Raw genomic sequence first — 15,731 nt, 5'->3', positions numbered from 1 at the left:
TCACATTTGCCCGCCTCACAGGAAATTCCTTTCCTTTTACTCTCACCCAGAGCCATTTCAACCTGCATCACCCGCTAGTCTGCCATTTTATGAAAGGGCCACGAACGCCCGTGTCTGAACCTCCCTACGTACGAGCTCCTGGTCCTGGCAGCAGTTTCACAGCCACCATTTAAGTTTCCCCACAGTGGGATTTATCAGAGAATAGTGGTTACGGTATAGAGTAACCTCAAGTTTTTAAAATGTTCTTCTTTCATTGTAAAATGACTATACAGCATACGTGTTTAATGACTTCAAAAAAACAAAAGGACTGGATGCACATGTTTGTGTGTGTATATATATATATATATATATATATATATATATATATATATATATATATATATATATATATATATATATATATGCCTTCTGGATAAAGGTTTTGTGGTCAGACAAGACAAAGATTGAGCTATTTGACCACAAGCACAGGAGTAAGATGAAGTGGAGTGGGGCTTTTACACCAAAGAAAACTGTACTAGCTGTCAAATCTGATTGTGATAGCATCATGCTTTAATGTAGTTCCGCTGACTGTGGCATTACTACAATGAACAAAGAGGATGGAACAATTAAGCTAGAGCCGGGGTCCCCAACCCCAGGACTCAAGTCCAAATCCAGACCCCAAGGGAGTTTTGCCTGGACCGCAAAGCATTTAATCCTTTACTATGTAGTTAGGTAATTTACTCCTGCCGGCTGCGTGGCTGACTTTTGAACAGGTGTGAGAGGCAGCTATGTGGGTCAGCAAAATTCTGGTCCACACTCCAAGCCAGCTGGTGGCGGTATTGCACCACCAACCACCAAAAAAAAAACCAAAGAAGAAAAAACTGCAGGTCCTCAACACAGATTGCTAAATTACAACCCTGGGAGATAGTGCTTGCTGATAGTACAATGGTGACTTTGTGGTGCAGAGTGAGTAAAAAAAGAATGGCTTTGTCAAAAATGCATAAAGTCCACGAAAATCGGACATTAAAAGATAAATGGACAGGCTTCGCTCACAACTGACTAATGAACATTTGCATGCATGCTTAAGAATTGAACTGAGCCCATTTCAACCAAAGTTTAAAATGCTAGCTGCAAATGTCCCTGCAAGTTCCTCCTACTGAAGTGAGAGCCAGCACTGTTCTGGAATATGTTCTAAGTTACGTTGTGTTGGGTTTGTCAAACATATTTTCTGCGCCGTTTAAAGCACTTGTTGGTTTATGTGCAATACATGTTGTGTAGATTATTGCATAATTTCATTGTTAAACAGTTTTTTGTTTAACATTCGTACTTTAACTGGATTGCATTTTTCTGTTCAGCAGATGATTTAATAAGCGTACGAATTATTGATCAGTAGTTACAAATCTATATTGTTAGTTAAATATTAAAGAAAATATTTTTGTCGTTTCATTTAAAAGGTTCGGACCCCAGATTGATTGGATGACGGAGGTAGTGGACCTCTTGCTATTTTAGTTGGAGACCCCTGAGCTAGAGGATGGTCCCCAAATTCTGGACCTCAAATGAAAAGCGAGATGGTTGAAATTTGGGCACAACTGGGTGTTACAAATATCCAGAACATCCAGAATTATGGCAGAAGCGAACTGGTAGCTAACGAATATGTATGGTTGAGGTGTAACTTGCTAATTGACATTCAACCAAATATTAGTGGATCTTATATCTTTTCACTAAAAATCCAAAATAAATTCGAACTTCAATCTATTCAGTCATTCCACAATTCAAAGAAATCAACACAAGCCTAAAATTGCCATCACAGTATTTCCCACAATGACTCTCTGTTAACTTGTGACCACAACTGTAGTTGCTAGCAGTACTACAGTACTGCTACCTGCATTTTGTTGGAAGTGTGATAGCAATTTCTGCCAAACTGTTGATTTAAGTTTTAATTTAAATCTAAGATTATTTCTTAGCTACATTCCATTCAGTTTTCTTTTAGACCTTTATTTGAATTCAGTGAGGTTTTTTTTTTTTTTTTACTTTGCCTCAGTACACCACCACACTGGATTTTAAAACAAACAATTAAGATGTGATCAAAGTGTAAAATTTTAGCTTTAATTCAGTGGGTTTCAAATTCCCTGAGTAGTGAATTACAGCCATTTTTATAGTGTCCCATTATCAGGGGCTCAAAAGTAATTGGATATGAAATATCAGGATTGATTTTAATACTTGGATTAAAATCTTTTGTCAGTGACTGTCTTAAGTCTAGAATCCAAGAAATCCCACAAGATGCTTTGCAGGAATGTTACTACACCCACCTTCAGCTTCCAGCAAAGGCTAACCTGGAAATCCTGTCAACTGAAAGCAGCAGTCCACAAACTGCTGGAAATAATTTTACAATTTCTTGACTCTTGTGGTGTTGCTGTGCTGAGAAGTGCATTCCTTCTTTTTAAGACTCTGATGATTTGCATGCAAAGTTTATATAATTCTTGACAGGTTAAGTTGGTTGTGCACATTAATTATTGCTTCCTTCACTTGCGTCATATTTCTTTGTACATCACATTGCTTGAAATCAACTCCAACGATTAATGCTACACTTCAGTCACATCTTCACTGTTTTAGAATACACTGTGGTGTACAGAGGCAACATTACAGAAACTGGTTAAATGTCTAATAACTTAGAGATCCATATATGTATTTTTTTGATGAGTCAGTGGATGCCTGGTTCATTAGTAGGCGAGGAAAGGTGGAGGACAACATAGTGTGTTTGTAGATGGAGACATGGTTTTATCAGAACTGGTTCAAAAAACAAAAAAGCACCTATTTTCTTGCAGAATAAAAAAATAAAATGATGTACAAAAATGAAAACCTGGAATCAAAGCATACATATTTACCTGGTAGTATGTGCTGAGTTCTTTGCCATTGGCTGTGAATGTCAGCAGACCGTTTGTAGTGTCAACCAGGCAGCCAATCTCTAAGCCGTTGTTCCTCCCCTGAGTGGGGCTGCTGCTTTCTCCACCCCACACCATGTAACAGTTGCTGCGTTTTATGCTGCAGGACACAAGTGGAAAGTAATGTAGAGTTAGGTCCATAATTTTCTGTTGTGCCTCTGTACATCACAACAGTGGATTTTAAGTCAAACAACCAATATGTGACTGAAGTGCAGATATTCAGCTTTAATTCGAGGGGTTTTATAGAATTTTTGCATGAACGTCTTAAGATCTTTAATTATTTTTATACGTAGTCTCTATTTTCAAATTATTTGAAAATTGAATTGGCCAGTTCCTTTGTTTTTCAGACTAAATGGTAAATGGACTGGTTCCTATGTACCACTTTTCTACTGCATTCTAGCTAAGACACACACGCACACACACACACACTCATATTCAGAACAATGCATTCGAGAGCAACATGGGGTTAGCATCCTGCCCCGTTCTTTAACTGCATCCTGTATCTTCTGGATGAGGTAGTTTGCATGTGTTTATGTGTTTATCTGGATCTGTGCATTTCTCGATGTTTAAGTATTTTAGTGAATGAATCAGTTTGTGTCTGTAAGCCTTTACAGGAGTGTGTGGTGGCTGCAATAAAGAAAAGTGAGTTTTCCTAAGATTGCCCGGTACATTAATGGAAAATGTTGTGCTGCTCTAAACAAGATGTTATGATGGTGTAGATGTGCGTTATGAATGTCAATAATAATTCAGTGTCCAACATAACAGTCCCAAAAGGCTTAAAATCCAGGCTTCCCCGGTGTATTGTAGCACAGATTAATTGCTGACTTTAATTTTGAATATAAGCTCCAAAGAGATGGCAGTACAAGTGAGAAAGGTCATCATAGAGTTGAGGGGTGGGAAGTGCTGAAGTTCAAATACTTTGTTATTCTGCTTAAGAAGAATTTTCAGGTATCTCTATTTTACTTGACCATTTATTTTCTGACAACTTTTTACTGTAAACCCTACATTTTCACACAAATATCTGTACATTCTTTTCCTTAAATTTATAAAAAAGAAAAGGTGTATTGCTTTACATTGAAGACATTTGAAGGGAGTTTTTAGTTCCCTGCACTGCCGGCTTCAAACGTCAGACCAATTTCAGCCTAAATGGAGGGAACAGTAACACACTGATGTATCCGTCACCAGGGCTGATCCCATACAAAGAGATGAAAGAAGCAAAAACATATAATTTGTGCATTATTTATAGCTCTGTGGTTATAATTGAGCCAGAGCCATCTGGAACTGCGTTTTTGGTGCAGATGTCCTTAAGTTTTAGTCGCAGTACTTCAGCATCTAGTAAGCCCTAAGGAAGAGTGAGCATAAGATAAGATAAGATAAGATAAGATAAGATAAGATAAGATAGAACTTTATTAATCCCTCGGGTGGGTTCCTCTGGGAAATTCGACTTCCAAAAAGCACAGCAACGACCGAAGTTACAGTTACAGAATTGTTATATATATATATATATATATATATATATATATATATATATATATATATATATATATATATATACACACACACACACACACACACATATATAAATACAGAGACAAATATAAATAAAATATACAAAGGGGATAAATAGAATAAATAGGAATAAAAAATAAAAATACAAGTGAATTGCACATTTCAAGTATTGAGTCTATTGCACTGTTGACTATTTACAAAAAGTATTGCACAAGGTATTGTACAGTGAGGTGAAGAGGCACTACAGCTTAGTTGTTCCCCCCTCCTTTGTCCTCCTGTTTCCCCTCCCTCTCCCCTCCAGAGAGGAGTTAAACAGTCTGATGGCGTGTGGGACAAAGGAGTTTTTAAGTCTGTTAGTTCTTGTCTTGGGGAGAAGCAACCTGTCACTGAACAGACTCTTCTGATTGTTTATGGCCGTGTGCAGAGGATGCCCAGCATTGTTCATAATGTCCAGCAGTTTCTTTAATGTCCTTTTCTCTGCCACTGTCACCAGAGTGTCCAGCTTCATGCCGACCACAGGGAGCAATGGATAAAGGGAGCAATGGATTTTTTTTTTCAAATGCAGGGTTTCTAGAACGTTTCCAATCCACAAACATCATTGCAAAAACTGTGTGCATGCAGTTGGTCATATCGTGTGCTGGTGTTTTTCCCAACGACACTAAAGAGTGCAAGGTAATCTAAGGAGCTTGGAGAGAAAGTGACTGGAACTCATGAAGATGTTTAAACTCTCATCCAAGAGGCTTCTTCAAGTTCTTAAACCAAATGGTGGAGAGTCCGAGGTCTTTAACCCTTAATGAGGGTTGTCCCTTAAGAGGGTCGTTAATCATGTGCTTCATCACATTAGCCAGGGTTGAAAAAGGGAGTGGGTCTACCACTGTGAGACCGTGCATCAACCTACGATTTGACCTATTAGGCCACCTAACACAAAATGTGAGTGGTGTTCAGGGAAGGAATCTGCATTGTAGGTGGCTGACAGTTCGTGTTCTAAGCCACCACCTCTGTTCATGATGTCTATTTACAGTGGACATGTATCACGTCTTTCAAATCATCTGTCTTCTCAGTCCAAACTGTGAACACTGGCATCCTCGAAAGAGTGACCTTTGATCTTTAGGTGCAAATGTAGAGCTGGACTAGGGCTGTGCAATATGACCAAAATCTCATATCCCGATATAAGACATCTATCGTCCGATAACGATATAAATCACAAAAATTTAACATTTTCTGCAAATTCTATCTCACCTGTTGTACTTCAGCTTGGTGATGCACAATATCACAAACAAGAGGCAACGGGCAGAAATATGACATCAAAGCCAAAGTTCCAGAAGCTGCAGTTCCTCTAGAGGCCACTTGAGGCTGGCTCCAAAAGCAAATCAATCCCCACAGACTCCCATGTTAAAATGTCCATTTAAAAAGCTTTTTCATAGCATTGCTTATATCCTACTGTATGGGAGGTTTCCCAGTTCATAACATGTTTTAACAGTCATCTATGGTGTGGCTGTGACTGAGAAAATGAAGGACACAGGACACCCACTGGCTAATGACAAGTCATTCATGAGCCCACCATTCGCTGTCAGATCCACCCTTTATCATGACATCTAGTGTAGCTACAGCCAACCTTGCATAAAGTCTATGATAAAACATAAACAAGCTGATAAACAGGTGAAACATTCTTACACTCACGCAAAATCCTGCAGCTCTGTTGCAACATGCCACTCAGCCCAGAAACCTATCCATACACTTCCACAAGAGACTTGACTAACCTCTCATGAACTTTGCCCTTTTCATCTCCCAGGGTAACCGTGACAGTCCGGACCTTGTGCAGCTCAAAGCACGGGTCGTACTGATGGAAGTCAGAAGTCACCCAGCCTACCCAAACACTGCTGGGCTCCTGACCTGGGAAGATCCGCACTGAATAGTAGTACTGCAGAAAGAGCAAGAGGTGCAATCACATGTAAACCAATACAGGAGTTAAAGCACACTGAGCATTTTGAACCAGGTTCAGCAAAAAACATTCATCTCCTATAAATCAAGCCACACTTGCTCACTGGATTTATGAGCTACGCATCATGACAGTTGTCTTACAGTGGAGGCTTGCATGAGGAAATCAGAGCTAACTCTGTCATCAGCCATCACCTCCTCCGATACACGAGCAGATGAGGGACAGCTGTTGTCTGGCTTGTTTCTCTTCAGCGTCAACCTGGTAGATTGGATTAAGAAATAAACACCATGAAAGAGAGGAAAGAGATTGCTAGAGTTCAAAACCTTGGATAAATATCACAAGAGGAACATTTAACAATCTGAAGCCTCATTAATGTGATGTTAATGAGTCAAGGGTTTGTTGAGAGGATGGAGGGATTACCGCTGTTTGAGCTTGGAGGGCTTCTCCTGGTTATAATCTTTGTGGTTGTTGAATTCATCTCTGTCGGGTCCATTGGGACCATTATGACTGTGAGATGACTTCATCAGGACCTCAAAATCTGACACATTTTCAAAGTCCTCCAACTCCTGCAGAAACACACAACTGAATGCACAAAACCACTGCAACAGGAAGTAATCAAAGAAGTCCTGACATAAATCTGTTAAACTCTGTTTTAGGTCACTCTGTATAATATCACCCAGACCTTTTAGTCACGGTTTGTTCAGTGGATTCATGAGACTTTGTAAAAAAAACTAAGAAAATTGTTAAAAAATGTTGTGAAGGAGTTGAACATGATTTTGTTCAACTAATGTAGTTAGATATCAGTCTCCATGTTTCACAGCAGCTTTAACAGAATCACTACGACTACTATAACATTATTAATTATAAATTATTTCAATGTCACAAGCTAGAAAACTGTGAGAGAAGCCAGGTGTCAGATATCAAGTTAACAGTGTTGTAAAATGCCACCTAAATCCAGAGCAGAGACAGAATCAGACGACGAATATGGGACTCTTATGACTTGGTGTTGCTACAACAGCAACAGGAAAACTTTAAAAGCTTTGTCAGAGTCATTATGGATTCAATAAACTCCAGAACAGAGGCAATAAAAAGTGAGTTATACAAGATCTAAACAGGCCTTCAGTTTACACATAAAGACGTGGATCACATAAAATCTGAAACTGAAAAATTGAACTCTAACATTCAACGTGTGTGACATTCTGTTGGCTGTCACTAACAAGATGGCGTAACAACCTAGTAACTGAGCGTATTGTGGAGTCACTGGGGGAGACCTGAACAGAGGAGAAAGTGAAGAAAATTCTTTCAGAAAAGCTACAACTGGAAATAAACACACCAAGCCCCACACTTCTGCACATTGTTTGTAACAAGAGGCGATTTGAGTTACTGCTGCAGCTCAACGCGGATGATCATTCTCTTCAGACCTCTAACAAGGCATTTTTGCCCAGAGAACTCCAGCTCCTGCATTTGCATTTATGCATTTTTGATTGCATTTATGTGAGTTTTACAAAAAGTATCTGTTACCCTCTTTGGTGAGAAGAGGCTGCCGTTTGGTGGGCACCTGGCTTCGGCACATTCTATGGGCATGCTAAGTCTGTAGAAGGTAATGTCAGTGTAGCTGTTCTGTGAGCCGAAGGACTTCTGAGTGACCTTCAGGCATGGACACGACTCTATTGTCTCGTCTATCCTCGTCACCTGAAAAAGAAACACAAACATATGTTTTATTCAGCTCAGCTTATTTTTTGGTTATTTATTCAACACGTTTGTTAAATATTGAGAATGTGTTGAAATGTATCCACGGTCCTGTCCTCACCTCGATGTGTTGGTGGTGGAGGGGTACTGGTACAAACTGAGGGAGCCTCTTGCTAAGCCACATGGTGACATCCCGGTTCATGTTAACAGCAAAAGGCTCATAGCCTTCTTGTAGGCCACAAATGGTGAAGTACTTTAAAGTGCTGACATCTTTACCAAAGTTCATTCTCCCAGCCTGACACACACCCAGACTGCAAACTGGTATAAAACCTGTGACAGACAAAAACAGTCAAATCCTATAAAACATATATTAATTATGTATCTTAAAATCTGCGCACTAGATAATCTGCTTCTTTCACATCTAAATGCTATCATAGTCAGTGCTCCTTAATCACCAAAATTATGTTTTGTTTTTGCCTCTCTGGCCAAGAAATACGCCCAACAGGTTTATTTTCCCAAGTAGACCATTACGGCTTTTGCTGGTCCACTTGATTGTCATAGGTTATTTGATCTTTTTTTTTTTTTTTACATTTTAAGTTATTACAATCAGAATGGACAGGACCGGAGGACAGAAAAGAGAAAGAAGAAGAGAAGAGATGTTGGGAAGTGAGTTATCATCAAAACTATTCTGACATATTTACCTTTGGGAGCCTTAAATCAAAGAAGACAATGCTAAGAAATGAATCTGGTAGACTTATCGGCTGCTGTCCAGATAACATTACTGAGCTTTAGGACTATTAATAAAACAGAGGTATAAATATCCTGTTTCTAAAAGTGGAGTTACTCTGACTTCCAAGAAGAAACCTGAAGCATTCAAAGTGTTTTTTGCCATCAGTCTTAAACTAAACTGCAGTTCAAAGGATATGCTGGTTAAGCGCCTCGGCATCAGCTTGTAAGATAGTAAATGATGACTGTGTTGTATAGAAGGAGATGCACTGTGCACTTCATTGATCTGTTTAAAACACTGGACACAGTGACAATTGCATAGACAGCCAAATAATAATTTGGCTTCGGCTTAAAAAAATGACAGACTCTGTGCTTCCTTAGGAAATGCCCATTTCCTGCTCCTTCCCTAATTTTGTACAGCCTCTGTATTGGTCTTCCACTTCAGCTGGTTGTATATGTGGACACCTGGATCCTTATATTCCTCCACCACATAAACATATTCTTCTAGGATAGACATTTGATATCTCTATACTGTCTTAAAATTGCCGTGAAGAGTTGGTATCTTACACTCTAATATAAACAGCTTCTTATTGAAAGATATCCTATATTTCATACAGTGTATCCAGATGTTGCACCTTTGTGATAAAAGCTTTGCTTTTCAATATATTTACTACTGACGAAATATATTTATATCTATCATCATTGGTTTAAAAATTAACTGGCAACAGTATGGTCAGTCATTTAGTTGTTGTTTTTTTCAAATGCCAAAGTTTGCTGGTTCCAACCTCTGTGTTAAAAGTTTTCTAAGTAACGACTGACATTTTAAGAGTTTCCTACAGAAATAGTCAGCTGTTAAAAAAATCATAGTTACAAACTTTGAAACATAGGAGAAACACATTTAATTAAATGTAAGAAACAGGCTAACAAAATTGACAGACTAATAATTGAGTAAATATGTTCTTTCATCAGTTATTTACCCAGAAGAACACTTGGGCCACCTGCTTTCCCTAGTTGGTATGTTTAGTAAGATTTACTCTTTGGTCTTGAAAATGAGCAGTGTCTCCTGTTTTTACAAATGCATGTGCTGTCCAGGACAGAGTACTGACCTTCACCGACTTCAAAGTCCTTGAAGGCCAGCTCTGATCCAGAATCATCCAGCAACACTTCTCCATTGAGTGTGAACATCATGGTGTGCTCATTCAGATCCACCATGCAGCCCACCACATCTCCTATCTGCCAGGCTCGGCCAAAGTGTTCATTCCCCTGGTGCCAGCGCTGCACCTAGAAAACACAGTACATGCAGGGGTGCGTGCACACACATGCAGTTACAGGGATGATCAGTGTGGAGATGTAGTGGTGTTATTACCAAGGCTTTTGTCTACCCATTAGAAAAAATATTGACTGTTTTTGCCATTTCTATGATGCTCATAGTATGAATCAAATTGTCTATACATCCATCCATTGTTTAGTGCTTATTAAGGTCACTGTGAAAGTGGTCTAAGTAACCAGGCCAGGCCACTCTCTCCTTGGCCAACACAAGATGTGTGCGGGTTCAACTCCTTCAAGTTGAACATGAAAGACCTGGACCAAAGATTTCTGATGTCATCACTGCACTGGCAGTCTACCCATCGGTTCCCCACTCTTCCCCTACCCACTCATGAATAAAAAGCTGAGATACTTCAAGCTTTTTCACCTGGAGCAATAATTTGTCTCCAACCTAAAGTGTCCAGTCAGTCCTTTTACAACTCAGGACCTGATCTCAGAATAACAAGTGTTAAAAGAGATTGTATTTTTTCATAACTATAAGTTGGATTAAGAACTAATCATAGGATGTAAAACTGACTCATTTATTAAAAATGTAGGTTATTGTAAAGAGGCTGATGTTTTTCATTTTTCTGTGTAAAGATAATGAACATTCACATTAGAAATAAAAAAAAATGCCTGAATGTAATAAATAAATGAGATTTGTGAAATGACTGCACCTTGAAGCCATCAAAGACAAATGCCTGATCATCAGAGCCCAGCTCCTGGTCTGGTAGACATCCTGGCCTGGCCCAGCCGACCCTCATCTCTCCAGCTGTTAGAACCTACATGATTAGGACCACGTTAATATCCAGTTTGGAAAGTGTTTTACAAATATAATAAAAGGCATATTTGTCTTATTTCTAGTCAAAATAATTTCATCACATTTAAAATAAGACAAAATCAGCTAAAGAGTAAGATATACTAACTATATTAATTTTCACTTGTTCCATTGGCAGATTTTTTTCACTTAATACAAGATATTGTTGCTTGAAATAAGAGGGAAAAAAATCTGCCAATGGAACAAGTGAAAATTTTCTAGTTTCAAGCTCCACAGTCTAAAAACAAGTTTATATATATATATATATATATATATATATATATATATATATATATATATATATATATATACTGGGTGTTTTTTTTTTTTTATATATATATAAAAAACATCCAGCACGCCCCTGCGGGCGGTTTATCCTTCAAGCTTGGGTCCTCTACCAGAGGCCTGGGAGCTTGAGGGTCCTGCGCAGTATCTTAGCTGTTCCCAGGACTGCGCTCTTCTGGACAGAGATCTCCGATGTTGTTCCCGGGATCTGCTGGAGCCACTCGCCTAGCTTGGGAGTCACCGCACCTAGTGCTCCGATTACCACGGGGACCACCGTTACCTTCACCCTCCACATCCTCTCGAGCTCTTCTCTGAGCCCTTGGTATTTCTCCAGCTTTTCGTGTTCCCTCTTCCTGATATTGCTGTCATTCGGAACCGCTACATCGATCACTACGGCCGTCTTCTTCTGTTTGTCTACCACCACTATGTCCGGTTGGTTAGCCACCACCATTTTGTCCGTCTGTATCTGGAAGTCCCACAGGATCTTAGCTCGGTCATTCTCCACCACCCTTGGGGGCATCTCCCATTTTGACCTCGGGACTTCCAGGTTATACTCGGCACAGATGTTCCTGTACACTATGCCGGCCACTTGGTTATGGCGTTCCATGTATGCCTTGCCTGCTAGCATCTTGCACCCTGCTGTTATGTGCTGGATTGTCTCTGGGGCATCTTTACACAGCCTGCACCTGGGGTCTTGCCTGGTGTGATAGACCCCAGCCTCTATGGATCTTGTGCTTAGAGCTTGTTCTTGTGCTGCCATGATTAGTGCCTCTGTGCTGTCTTTCAGTCCAGCTTTGTCCAGCCACTGGTAGGATTTCTGGATATCAGCCACCTCCTCTATCTGCCGGTGGTACATACCGTGCAGGGGCCTGTCCTTCCATGATGGTTCCTCGTCTCCCTCCTCTTTCTTGGGTTTCTGCTGCCTGAGGTATTCACTGAGCACTCGGTCAGTTGGGGCCATCTTCCCAATGTATTCTTGGATGTTCGTTGTCTCATCCCCGGCCCCCTTCCTTCCACTTAGCGTACAGCCTCAGGGTGCTGGACTTGGGGTGAAACCCTCCATGCATGGTAAGGAGCTTTCTTGTCTTTATGTCAGTGGCTTCTATCTCCTCCTTTGGCCAGCCTATTACCCCAGCAGGGTACCTGATCACGGGCAGGGCGTACGTGTTGATGGCCCGGATCTTGTTCTTACCGTTCAGCTGACTCCTCAGGACTTGCCTGACCCTCTGCAGGTACTTGGTGGTTGCAGCTTTTCTAGCGGCCTCTTCATGGTTCCCATTCGCCTGCGGGATCCCCAGGTACTTGTAACTGTCCTCTATGTCTGCAATGTTGCCTTCTGGTAGTTCAATCCCCTCAGTTCTGACTACCTTCCCTCTCTTTGTTACCATCCGACTACACTTCTCCAGTCCGAACGACATTCCAATGTCATTGCTGTATAGCCTGGTAGTGTGGATCAGTGAATCGATGTCTCGTTCACTCTTGGCATACAGCTTGATGTCATCCATGTACAGGAGGTGGCTGACAACTGCTCCGTTCCGTAGTCGGTATCCGTAGCCAGTCTTGTTAATGATCTCACTGAGGGGGTTCAGGCCTATGCAGAACAGCAGTGGGGACAGAGCATCTCCTTGGTAGATCCCGCACTTGATGGTGACTTGTGCTATGGGCTTGGAGTTGGCCTCTAGTGTTGTACGCCACATCCCCATTGAGTTCCTGATGAAGGCTCTTAGGGTCCCATTGATCTTGTACAATTCTAGGCATTCCAGTATCCAGCTGTGGGGCATTGAGTCATAGGCCTTCTTGTAATCAATCCAGGCAGTGCACAGGTTGGTCAGTCTGGTCTTGCAGTCTCGGCTGATTGTTCTGTCTACCAGTAGCTGGTGTTTTGCGCCTCTGGTATTCTTGCCAATTCCTTTCTGTGTCCCACTCATGTATTGACCCATGTGCCTGTTCATCTTAGCCGATATGATGCCTGACAGGAGCTTCCATGTAGTACTGAGGCAGGTTATTGGTCGGTAGTTGGAGGGGACCGGTCCCTTCTTGGGGTCCTTGGGGATCAGGACCGTCCGGCCTTCGGTTAGCCATTCCGGGTGTCTCTCGTTAACTAGCAGCTGGTTCATTTGTGCTGCCAGACGCTCGTGGAGTGCAGTCAGCTTCTTTAGCCAGTAGGCGTGAACCATGTCGGGCCCTGGTGCTGTCCAACTCTTCATACTGGAGACCCTTTCTTGGATATCTGCCACTGTGATGGTTACTGGACCCTGTTCAGGGAGGTCGCTGTGGTCTGCCCTCAGATCCTCTAGCCACTGAGCATTGCCGTTATGGGTTGCATCCTTCTCCCATATGCTCTTCCAGTATTGCTCCGTCTCCAGCCTTGGTGGTGCTGCTCTCTTATTGTTCCCTTGCCACTGAGAGTACACCTTTGCTGGTTCTGTGGAGAACAGCTGGTTTATTCTCCTGCCTTCTATCTCTCTGGTGTACCTCCTCAAGCGGCTGGCCAAGGCTGTGAGTCTTTGCTTGGCAGTTTCCAAGGCCTCAGGTATGGACAGCTTGCTGTATTTCTTAGGCACCTTATTTGTCGCACCTTTCTGCAACTCCGTTAGTTGGCTAACCTCCCTCCGTGCTACTTTGATCTTGCCCTCTAGCCTCCTTCTCCATGGAGGGTACTGCCCCTTGTCGCTGTTCAACTTGTAGCGAAGCATCTCACTGATCACTGCTGCCGTATTGTAGATCAGCTTGTTAGTGTCGGTAATCGTGGTTGTAGGTATTGCCCGTAGTGCTGCATTAACATCATCTAGCAGACCTTCTGAGGGTACTTCACGTAATCTTGGTAACCGGCTACGGGGGATCCAGGTTTCAAGCTTGGCTCATGATTCACAGTCAAATCCATTTTACAATATTCGTATTGCAACGAACATAAAAACATTTAATTATGCTTAAATAGATCCAGTTTAAAGTTTTATGGGTCTAATGTTTAGAAAAAGCACCACTGCACTGCATGGGTTCCCCTTCGAGGCCTTCCCCAAACCGCAGCTCAATTCATGTCTAAGCCATCCACCTTTATCTACTAAAACACTGTCAAACCTAAAGTGAGGACGTGGGCCCAGCGAGTGAATCAAAATCATCATCATAAAAAACAAATCAGTGGCTGATTGTATAAGGGTGTAAAATTAAGTTGAGTAATTTGTTCAGAAAAATATTTCCCAAAGTAAGGATGTATTAGGAAGATGTTTCACAGAGAGCTTAATATTTGTATCAGACAATCTCTGATGTATTTCAGTGATGCTCATTAAGCGTTTTATCTCAGTCACAACTATTTTCTTGCTTCTTACCTCCAGCTCAAAGTACCACTTCCCAGTATTAACACAGTATGTTTTTTCTGCTCTGAAAATGCGGAACCTCTCAGCCGACACGTTACTCAGGCCCGATTCAGCTGCTGGATGGCAGGGAGGCATGGGAGGAATGAGAGGTAAAAACAGGTGGACTTGGTGAGCATCTTAACAATGCAATGTCAAGGAAAAAATCTTACATCTTACATACTGTACTTCTGAATATTTAAGGTGTTTATTTTTCTCTCAAAAGTTATGGAAATGAAAAGAAAATACAATGAATGATGGTTTTTACTGAAGCAAACATGTTGTACCATGGTCTTGGTCAGGAGCTTCAAGATTGTATCCATATCCCAGGAGAGTCCTGACAGCCTCTCTCAGACTGTCTTTGTTGGACTTTTTGGTTCTCTCATCCAGAAGAGCGTAGGGGACCAGACGAGGGTTTCTACGGTTCTTTAGATCCTGACAAGAGACACAACAAGGTTACAAAATGGAAAAAACAACAACAAAAAACAAAGAATTAAAGAATTCATATAATAGAAGAAAGAATTAGCCTGTTAGAATTTACAGCTAAGAGGGGACACAGCAGCATTTCGTACCACTGGGGTGGCCTTGAACAGAAACAAACTGCAGTTCCTCTAACTGCCATTGAGGGTTCCTCCACAATTTTGTCAATACATAGCACTGTTTTCTTTTAGAAAGTAATGCTGACAAACACGTTCACGTTATTACTTCTAGGCTGTAATTCAGTATTATCAGGTTGTTCAAAAACTCCCTGAAAAGTCTTTATTTGATCTAAAATGCTGCAGCAATTCTAATGATAGGAACTAGAAAGAGAGAGCATGTTTCTCCCATACTGACTTCTCTTCATTGGCTCCCTTTTAAACGGAATGTCAAATTTAAAATCACTGTCATCAAATACAAGGTCTTGAACTATCAGGCCCCATCTTATCTGAAAGGCCTCGTAGTACTTTATCACTCAATAGAGCACTTCACTCTCACACTGCTGGCTTGCTAAGTAGGAACTTTTGGTTGCTAGGGTAGGAGATGATTTTATAGGAGAGGGTAAGCCCTCTCCTATAAAATCATCTTAGTTACACTGAAATAGGTCTAGACTGTGGGGGATTCCCATGATGCACAGAGTGCATCGGAGTGTGAATGTGTGTGAATGTTGGTTAGTTTGCACTTGAGTTTAGCAGTGCTTGTATATGAGCGGG

At 41.1% G+C, this 15,731-nt stretch overlaps 1 protein-coding gene across 1 annotated transcript in view; it reads right to left on the bottom strand.

Moving 5' to 3' along the window:
- Positions 1-15,731, bottom strand: part of LOC146663001 (ryanodine receptor 2-like) — a 313,610-nt gene that overhangs the window by 163,479 nt on the left and 134,400 nt on the right. The window contains exons 25-34 of the mRNA XM_085415589.1: positions 14,829-14,976; positions 14,518-14,621; positions 10,767-10,871; positions 9,891-10,065; positions 8,180-8,388; positions 7,891-8,061; positions 6,790-6,935; positions 6,513-6,627; positions 6,191-6,351; positions 2,865-3,021 (exon numbers count right to left, since the gene is read on the bottom strand). Of these exons, the coding sequence (XP_085271715.1) occupies positions 2,865-3,021; positions 6,191-6,351; positions 6,513-6,627; positions 6,790-6,935; positions 7,891-8,061; positions 8,180-8,388; positions 9,891-10,065; positions 10,767-10,871; positions 14,518-14,621; positions 14,829-14,976 (1,491 nt within the window). The remainder of the gene's footprint in view (positions 1-2,864; positions 3,022-6,190; positions 6,352-6,512; positions 6,628-6,789; positions 6,936-7,890; positions 8,062-8,179; positions 8,389-9,890; positions 10,066-10,766; positions 10,872-14,517; positions 14,622-14,828; positions 14,977-15,731) is intronic.

Source organism: Rhamphochromis longiceps, linkage group LG8, assembly GCF_057381845.1.
Source record: "Rhamphochromis longiceps isolate RC_006_pf linkage group LG8, R_longiceps_female_GT1.1, whole genome shotgun sequence".
NCBI lineage: Eukaryota > Metazoa > Chordata > Actinopteri > Cichliformes > Cichlidae > Rhamphochromis > Rhamphochromis longiceps.
Note: the sequence above shows the minus strand (reverse complement) of the source record. Positions and strands in the feature narration are given on the sequence as shown.